Source organism: Gallus gallus, chromosome 4 (assembly GCF_016699485.2).
Source record: "Gallus gallus isolate bGalGal1 chromosome 4, bGalGal1.mat.broiler.GRCg7b, whole genome shotgun sequence".
Taxonomy (NCBI): domain Eukaryota; kingdom Metazoa; phylum Chordata; class Aves; order Galliformes; family Phasianidae; genus Gallus; species Gallus gallus.
The window spans coordinates 16,397,131-16,406,703 of NC_052535.1; the positions used below are offsets into that span (position 1 = coordinate 16,397,131).

Sequence of the window (9,573 nt, forward strand, 5' to 3'; positions counted from 1 at the left end):
TTTGCTCCCACTGGTGTGTGTTGGTCAGACGGAGGTGGCTCTTGGAGCTGCCTTGAGGTCTCAGTGATGGGCCCCTCTGTGGAACGCCCGCTGCTCTGCTGCAGCAGGTGCATTCTGGCTGCGGCTCCGTGCTCAGGTTGTAGATCAAACTGTCTCACACCACTTCAGCATCGCTTGCTGCATTATTTTGCTACAATATGGCAATTTCCTGGATGTACACACGTTTTATACGTATATATGTGTGTAGAAAGGAGTAATCTGGACTTCAGTAGAAGTCAGAAACTGAGCTGGCACTTCAAGGTTGTAGCATGAAGAATGGTGTATACAATTCTCCAGACGTTGGGATGAACCTGCTGAGTGCAGAACGTGCGTATGGAAAACAAGGTGGACTCTGATGGTGGTGCCATTCTGCCTGAGCATAAGCAGATGTGCGTGTGGTTTCCCAGGGCTTCTCAGCAGCGCTGTGGGGCAGCCTGAAGCAACAGGGGTTGTTTCCCTTCAGGATGCAACAGAAGCAAGAGAGCACTACAGCAATCGTGATACCTGTGGTTGTAACTTATTTCTGATGACAAAAGCAGCACCACTGCAGTGTCTTTGTCAGCAGAAGCTATTCTCTGGTTAATATTTTTGATGGTTTTTAAGAAACAGCTTTTGCTGAATGGTCGCTGTGACACCATATCGTGACACTTCTCTGCACTGAGCTTCCGAGCTCTTTGGCTCTGGGAGCTTACAGGTGCTCGGGATTCACTGCTCGCGGTACTCGCAGCTGTGAAGGTTGGTCCCCTGCAAGCAGTGAAGGGGCTGAAGTCACAAATCCCACTCGGGTTTTAAGAATGATACCATAGACTTAATTAGACTGTCGTCACTTTAATAAATACAAAAAAGGGCTTCTTAGAGACTTATATAGATCAGCAGTGATGGCAGATTAAGTATCTGGATGAGGATGTAGGGCGAACATACCACAATGCTCTTGTTCAGTCAGTAGTTTTAGTAAGTGTGCTTTCCTAAGTGCGTGGTCCTAAGGTGTCCTGCCCTGATTGTACCTGAGAGGTGAAATACGCCCCCTGTATGTTAAATATGAAGGTGTGTATAATAAAAGATCTCCTTTTCCAAATAATCAAAACTAAAGTGAGTCTGAGTGCCTGTAGAAACAAAGTGTTTGCCTAGATGCTGAAATCACCGCTGTGCCTTGCTGTCCTAGGGAACAAAGATAGCAATTAATGTGATCATCGTTAACACGGAGGAAGCCTTGTTGAGGCCTCTCAGGGCTGGCACAGCCACACTGCTGGCCCTGGAGCTGGCGATGGGGCCAGGCAGCCCTGGCTGCAGCATCCTGTATGGGCCAGGCAGACAGAACTGCAGGCAGGGTGCTGCTGCTGCCAGCAGTCCCAGTGGTGTTTTGAGGTTTGCCATTATATCTTGTTAACTGTCACTGCAAGCATCATCCAGAATGTTTGCTGTTTGGTATTTGAACAGGAATAGTACTGATAAACCACCATCTCGTTAGCTGTTGCCTGAGTAGTGCACCTAAAACTATTGTAAAGATTAAAACAAAGGTCATGTGTAAAAGATCTTATAGAAACAGTGTTCAGGTACTGGAGTTCTTCTAATAAATACTGAAATGCTTTTGCAAGTTCTCTGCCCAAGGTGTAACTTTTAATATTTACTAATCGTGATTTACATCAGATGCTGAAAGATGTGGTTCCATGCTGCTGCATCTCATTTGTTTCCTAACTATATAAAAAAAATAAGTTAACAAAAATTTCCATGTGTCTGTTTTCCTAGTGGGAGAGAGAGAAAAAAAAAAAAAAAGGAAAAAAAAAGCTGTCTTTATGTTTTAAAAAGGGAAAGCCTCTGACCAACTTAACCTCACGCACTGTGTTTGCTGGCTACTTTCCAATGCTGAGTGTGAAGATGATCCGGCCCAGGAAGCGGTCGCTGTTAACGTCATTGATGATCCCTTTCCCGTTCAGCTTGCACTGAATGTGGACCAAACTATTCCTCTTCACATCTGTGAAGTGCATGGCCACCAGGGGGGACGTGTAGTTGACCTGAAAAATAGGAAGATGCTGAAAAATAGGAAGAACGGATTGAGTTCAGTTCTTCAGGGAGCAAAAAAGCAGGCAAGGCTCTGTTGTGTTTGGTGAATACCTTGAATAATTGCTTCACCATCGTGGGGCAGCTCACTGCTTTTTCCTATGCCCATCATCACTCCAAGCACCAAAGCAAAACCCCCAGCAGCGCGTGCTGTCACTGTCAGGAACAGCTGCTGCTGTTCAACTGCCCTGTGCCAGCTGCCTGCCTTGCAGGGGTTCTGGCACATCTTCCACTGAAGGTTCTGGGGGGCTTTCCCTCCAAGTCACTGCAGCGCACCCTGCCCCAGCACCCTGCTGCTGGGAGCTCTGGGGCCCTAACAAAGCCTGTTCTGGGCTGCAGGAGCTGAATGTGACCATGCCCGCTGCTGGAAGGGGAAAGGGGTATCCCTGAGGTTTTCCTCTGGTTTGTCAGAGATGGAAATAGAGTGCTGTAATCCCAGTGCCTTCAGCCTCCCTCCTGCACCTGCCCAAAATAGCCAGAAACACCTCTGTACCCCCTCCTTTCCCAGGAGAGGTAATACAGCTACTGGGGCATCTGCGTCCTTACTTACGTGCGTGAGCTTGCCATAGTAGGGGTAATACATGAGGTCAAATGTGCCGTTCCCAGGGTAGAAGTCCACTGACCTCAGATCGCTCTCATTGCCTTTCTGGGATTGAAACAAAACAAAGGTATGTGCACAGTGTGTGGGACACAAAATCCACTCCCCTTGCAGGGAGATGAAGGAACTTTAGCCCCTATCTCCTGCAGCTCCCCATCCCTGCTGCAGCGAGCCAGAGTAACCTGTGCACGGAGGGCATAGGCAAAGGTTTTGCGTGTGCTGGGCTGCCTGCTGCTCTCTGTGCCTGGCTATTTCACTATTGCAACAAAGGTATGGAGCAGCTGCACTGTGTGGGAGCTGCTCCTTCCCCCTGTGCTGCTTGTGGAGCACTCTTGGGGTTGCAGCTATAGAGGGATGCAGCTGTTCCCAATTCCTGACTGTGGGATAACAAGAGGGGGTGTGAGGGACACACGCGGCTGAAGCGAGGGCACAGCGGTACCTGCACTTTGCAGTCCACATTCACAGGGACCCCAGCACCAGGACGGTAGCCTATGATCTGCAGAAACAAAAGACATCCACAGCTGTATGTAGTACGGTGCCACACGTGCTGCCTTGCTTCCGAGGGCTCTTGCTGGCCACAATGCTCAGGAGGAGCGCAGTGTCTCTCTGCCCTGCACTGTGCCACTTGCCTGAGCACCAGGTGAGCACGTGGCAGGAGGGGCAGAGCGGAGTGTTGGGAGCATCCCTGCTGGGACACAGCCACCTCTCTGTGCACAGCTTGCTCCCCTTTGTGTTTGTTTTGCCAGCAGTACACACTGAGTTGTCCTGGCATTACAAAATTGCAAATGAATTTGGTTCTATAAAAATACCCGTTATAAAGAGACAGCTTAGGGTGCAGTGTTAAAGCTCGGTTCCTCCCCGAGAGGAGTGTGGCACATGTCCTGAGAGCTCCCAGCCCTTCATCAAATCAAACCCAGCCAGTTTTGTAGTGCTTCTTTGTAATACTTTCTGGCAGGTACAAGCAGGTTTGGATTTCTCATTCCCTTTTCTGTGGACCTGGGAAGAGGCTGTTTTGGGCCCTGCACTGTTTTTAGCCTGTCCGCTGGGGTACACTGCAGGGAGGAACAAGGACAACCAGACTTTTCTGTACCCGGTTCATCTTCAGCAGGATGCAGGGCTGGCCCTTAGAGAAGCCAAATGTCGGATCCTCAATCCCTGAGCAGTTCTGCAGCAGTGAGCGCTTGAACTGGCAGGCCTTCTTCTCCTCGCTGTCGTTGCCCCCTTGGATGAAGTACTGTCCTGAGATGCACTCGATGTTCTTCTCCTCTTGAACTTTGTCATCGTAAGCTGGTGGGGAGCAAGAGACACATTAATGCTCCTCAAGACCTGCTCAGATCCATGTTTTGAGTGTATCCAGATGCCAAGGATCACAAACCCAGGAATAGGTGTGGAATAGGATGGTTTCCCCTGCTGCAGCTCCCAAGGCTCCCAAAGCCTCCCTTCCAGGCAGGAGCTGTGAGACACACACAGCTGATCTCCCTGTGAGGATCCCTCTGCACAGGGGCTGAGGCTGCTGTTACCCTGCCCAGCCCCAGTGCTGGGCTCATCACCGCGCCATCCCCACATGTTAGCTCAGCCCTCTTCCCATGGTGCATCCCATGTGCTACACCACGCAGCCCTGCATTGCACAAAGCTTGCCCGCACTGTGGCCCCCTGCCCACCTGCTAGGAACTGGTGCATGCTGTCCACATATGGCTGCCAAGTGCTGGGCTTGGAGACGTTGAAGGCAATAGTAAAGCCATTCAGGTATGGTCTGATCATTACTCCTGGGGGTGAGACAAGTGCTGTTAGAGTGGGGCAAGGCCAGCCCTGGACCAGGGGTAGCAGTGCAGGGCCGGGCGCACTGTGGGTAGGTCAGGCCCCAGCTCCCAGACAGCCATCCTCCTCCACTACCACCACTCACAACACAGGGCGGCTGAGGGCCCCCTATGCTCCCAGCCAGAGCAAGGCTAGGTCTTGCATGCTTCCACCAACATGAGAAACCAGGGAAAATGCTCCTTCTGCCATGGAGAAAGGAGGTTTAGGACATTATCTCATATCCACTCCTCTAAATAATATTACATAAAGCTACTCTTGATTGGCACTTTGAAGGTCTGAGGTATAAATTGACAGCAAATGAAATACTGTTTATTCCTGCCTCCCCAACCTTTCCATTGCAACTGCCCCATGCAGCAGTGGGGCACTGGGGCCGTACCTGGCGGAGACACACGGTCCCGGTAGGTGGGTGTGTAGGGGCTCAGGGTGAGCAGCATCACATACATGCAGAAGGCGAACATCCCCGCCAGGCACGTGTAGAAGATGAAGTAGAACAGTAAGATCAGGCCTGTGGAGCAGAGGGCACACGGCTGTCAGTGCAACCAGAGCACTGCCTGCAGGGATGCACAGTTGCTCCAGAGCACCACGCCCATGGCGGGGAGCTGTCGGCCCCTGCACCCCGAGCCCAGGATTTTGGGCTGCCAAATGGACGCAGTGCTACCTAGGCCCTGGGTATGGGAAAGCTGCCATCCATTTTGTGGCACAGCCCTTACAGAGCTGGGTTGGGCACAGAGGTGCTCCCACCACAACACGGGCTGCCTCAGCCCTGACGTCCCCAGTCCAGGGTTTGTTTTCCTCTGGGCCAAGCTGACGGCTGAGGATGTCTCATGAGGCCGCAGCCTATGAATAACACCCCCCAGCTCCGAGCGAAGCAAAGCCTAACCCAAACATTTCCCAGGAGAAACATGACAGCAGCACAGGGGGAGCCCTGGGAACGCAGCTGTGTGCAAAGACGGGGCTGGGAACTGCTACAGGCCTGCGTCCTGCTGCGGGCTGCGCCGGGCAGATGGGGCTGCCACCGGGGCACTGAGCTCTGATGGCCGGGATGTGGCACCCCAGGCTGGTCAACATCCACCTCATCACCCGTGACACCAGAGTGTGAAATACAGCTCTGTACAGCTCGGTTAAATCTAATGCTCTCAGTGATCTCCAAGGCCCTCCAGGGCTGTATGCAAGCCTACCCGTGGGACACTGAGTCACGTATCAGCAGCTCACTGTGCCCTCCCCATGCCTGTAAATGCAGCATCACTTCTGGGGCCGCATCCAGCCGCACCACGATGCTCTGCTGCGAGCACCTTGCAGTGCCTGAGGAGCAGAAAGGGGATGGGGATGGGGACAAAGATGGGGACAGGGACGGGAACAGGGATGGGCCTTCCCCAGGCATCTTGCCAGGTGAGGGGTTATTCCCCACTTGCAGTGGCAGGAGCCAGGCGATGGCTGCAGCAGGGCCGGGCCCTGTGCTCCCTTAGACTCTTCACACCTTGCCAAGACATACTCTGGGCAGCCTGAAGTCTTTATGCGTTCTGGATGAATACTGGCATCCAGACCAAGGGTGATTTTCTGCTCATCCTCACACCCCCCACTCACTGGCTTTATTGCTCCCATCAAATGTGCAGCCCTAGCAGCTCTAACGGAGCGGTGATCAGGGCTAGCAAGGACGTTCCCAGGCAAGTGCATCCACTGTGAAGCAGAAAATGGAATGGCTACTGAAAATGGGGCTCAAACAAGGACCTACCCCAGCTCTTGGCTGTTCTCCCCATGCAGGTTCTCTCCTCTGGGTTCCACAGGAAAGTCTTCATCTCCCCGGCCAGGTCTGCCCATGTTTTGTTCCCCATCTCTGCCTTGGTCTCTGCCTCCCCTCTGTTGGGATCCTGCACTTTTTCTTCATGCTTATTTTCCTGGAAGAGTTACAGAACACAGCCCCCACAGGCAGCCTGAGCATCTCATTGGCCAAAAATAAATGCAAAAGCACTTAATAGCTGGAAATGTTTCAAATTTCCATTTTCCCATCATCACTCTTGAGTTAAGGCAGTTTTGGGCTGTTCTGACTGAGGCTCACTGAGATCCCAGCGTTCATTTTCCCATGGCACATCACTGTGGCCACACCACGTGCCACCCCCTGTCCCTACATGTACCGAGCTTTGTCTTTTTGACACAGCCATAGAACAGCCTGCGAGTGGGGAGAGCTGGGGCTGTTCCCACATGTCTACAACATCTCTTATCACAAGCCCATGTTTTCCGTGTTACCGCAGACGACACCAGGCAGCATTGTTTAAGAGACCATCCACTTTATTTCTCTTGGCAGGGCGCAGACATAGCTTGCAGCTCAAGGCTCAGCGTGACCCCAGGGCAGAGTTTGGGCAGTGGGATGCATTTCTCCCCAAAGCTGCCCGGCCTCGGTTGAGCGGTCTTTGTTTCAAGGTCGGATGCTGGATTAGGACACCAGATGGAATGCACACAAAACACAACCTGGATGCAGTCTGTCATCTGCCTGTGCAGTAGCACAGTGCTCAGTGCTGCTGACTGGCTCGGACCATGCCCATTTCCATAAGACTGCTGTGAGTGTGGCCCCACAGCAGCTGCACTGGCACTGGCACTGTGTTTGTGCTCAGGACCATGGAAACCCGCTGGCCGTGGGCACCTGTTGGCCCAGCCATGTATTTATACCCTGCAGGTTGCCTCAGGACACAGCCAATGGCAAAGCAGAAACTCTGGCTCAGAAAAGCCTCCAAATGGAGGGGACTGAACTCTGCTCATATATACAGACAGTGCAAAGCATAGAGAAACAGGGAGAGACATGGGTGTGCCCTGCAGGCAGCTGCCAGGACACCTGCAGGGACAAGCGATGAAAAGGAGGAGGACAAAGAGAAAAGTGCTCTCCCTCCTCCCGCTCTCCTCCTCGCTAAATGAAAGAGGACATGGGGAATGCAGGGCTCAGTGCTGCAGGTCTGGCACCCAGTGAAGGTCCCTTCCTGCTGGCTTGGCAGCAAGCAGAGGGGGCCAGGGCAGCTGGCCAGGCCATCCCCGCTGCAGGGCTGAGGGTGGGCAGCATGCAGGGACTGATGGGCAGCCACAAGGAGCTGCGCAGAGCCATTATGGGTGAAGCCAGCTCTGTGCTGCAGCCCCACCAGCCTCGCAGCGTCTGTCCCCTGCCCAGGGCACAGTGCCGGTGTTCTGCAGAAGCACTGAGCAAAATTTCCAAAAGCAGAGCTGCCGCCTTCCCCACCGTGACATGAGCTGTGGCTGCAGACCCCGACACTTACCGGCCCCCGGCGGGTGCCTCCCTCAGAGGCTGTGTTCATCTCCATCCCCGGCTCTGAAACGCAGACAAATGCAAATGTTAGCACCGCAGGAGCGCAGGGCCGAGCCCAGCAGCTTCGTGCCCACCATGGGGCCCCCAATCCCCCCCACAGCCCCCAGCCCTGCTGCTGGCTCCAGCTGACCCATGAGGCCAGGAGACCCCCGACTGCTGCAGCCAGCGAACTGCACTGCTTTGGCTCGCTCGCCCAGAAGACTTTGGTGCTCAGCAGCAGATCAAAAAATAACTTGCTTTCATAAGAGGGGTGAGCTCAACGCAACAGGATCCCATCCTGAGTGCAAGGCCTTGCCACCTGGTGCCCTTTGCAGCTGTACTGTACTGCTGGAGGGCCTCCAGCAGGGGCAAACATCAGACAAGGGAATGCGGGCACTGCGAGGAGAGGGGTGTCTGTTCACAAATACCGGCACATCACTGGGGCTCTGTGTCTGCACACGTGTGCCTGTCAGTCATTGTGGGATCCTGCTTCACGTCTGCAAACCCCTCCTGGTGCAGAGAGGGGCAGCAGAAGGGCAGGGTGATATTTATCCCGTCACACCCAGGAGCGCAGCATCAGCTTCCTGCACCAGGCCGTGGGGGTCAAAATTTCCCTTGTCAATGAATTACAGGCGCAAACCCCCACACCGGGGGTACAGCACTGGGGTCCCACTGCTGTGCAGAATCAGCGTGCTGGGAGCAGCGGGGCTGGTGGGGGGAAGCAGGGAGAGGGGCCTGGGCACAGTCCTTCCATAGGGCCAGACCCACACAGCTCTGTTAGAAGGCCTGGAGAAGCTCGAGCAGCGTGCGGGTGGCACACGGGAGCCACCAGCCCAGCGGCGCTCCGCACAGCTCTCGAGGAACAGCAGGGGTGGCTTTACACCATCGCGGCTTGTTTTACACCATTAGGCCCGGCACAAGTGCGGCACCAGACACCGGCGCAGCTCATCCCCAGGCACCCCTCCAGCACAACCAGCAGCCGCGCTCCCGCCAGGCCCCATTTAGCGGCGGGGGAACGCCGCCCCGCCACAGCGCTGCGCCAAGGCCCGGGGCTGCAGCAGAGTCCAGCAGGCTGCGCGCCATCTCACACCCGCACGTGGCCGAGAGCCGCTCCCGGCGGTGAGAGCAAATGGGCGCAGCGGGAAGGAAAGGGTTCTGGCGGCGGCCCCGGGCCGTGCCGAGCTGCTAGGGCTGACCTGCCTGCTGCCGGGCACGGGGCGGTGCGGGGATGCGGGGGCTCCGTGCGGCCTCTGGGGCCGGGGGCGTGCAGACACCCGCATCGCTTGCACGAGGGGCTGCGCCGGTTCACCCGAGGCGAACGGCCGCCGCCCTCTGCGCTAATTGCTCTCTGCTCTGCTCTGCTCTGCTCCCGGGGAAGGCTGGTAATTAGGCTGGTACCCGATAGAAGCCGGGGGAGGGGGGGGTGGATGTCTGAAGCAGAGAGAGGATTCGCTCCTTTTAACTCAATGAAATATGGCCCGGCTCGAGATAATGACACGATTGGCACTTAGCGCCTCTCAGCCCGGGGCATTACGGTGATTTACAAGCAATCACGGAGCCTGCCGGGAAGGTGCTCACAGCCCCATTTCACAACGCCGGCGTCGGGAACAGATACCGAGGCCCTGCCCCGGCCCCAGCCCGCCGCTGCGCGACCCCGACCCCGACCGAACGCCGGCAACCGGCACAGGGCTGACAACACCCCCGGTCCCACGGCCCGGCCCCCCGCCTTCAGCCCGCCCCCGGCCCGCCGCCCGCCTCTGTCGCCGCGCAG

General features: G+C 55.4%; 1 protein-coding gene across 3 annotated transcripts; it reads right to left on the reverse strand.

Moving 5' to 3' along the window:
- Positions 1-851: 851 nt before the first annotated feature.
- Positions 852-9,511, reverse strand: ATP1B4 (ATPase Na+/K+ transporting family member beta 4). Of its 3 annotated transcripts, none has more exons than XM_046940037.1 (9): positions 8,061-9,511; positions 7,774-7,826; positions 6,246-6,408; positions 4,890-5,018; positions 4,357-4,461; positions 3,786-3,982; positions 3,135-3,191; positions 2,648-2,743; positions 852-2,051 (listed from the first exon to the last, which is right to left on the reverse strand). In XM_046940037.1, the coding sequence occupies exons 2-9, from the start codon at positions 7,816-7,818 to the stop codon at positions 1,890-1,892; spliced, it is 954 nt and encodes a 317-aa protein (XP_046795993.1). In that variant the 5' UTR covers positions 7,819-7,826; positions 8,061-9,511; the 3' UTR covers positions 852-1,889. The 3 variants fall into 3 exon arrangements, with proteins under 3 accessions (XP_046795993.1, NP_001038116.1, XP_046795994.1); NM_001044651.2 differs by lacking the exon at positions 8,061-9,511 and adding an exon at positions 7,954-8,035; XM_046940038.1 differs by lacking the exons at positions 4,890-5,018; positions 8,061-9,511 and adding an exon at positions 7,954-8,041.
- Between the last annotated feature and the right edge of the window lie 62 nt (positions 9,512-9,573).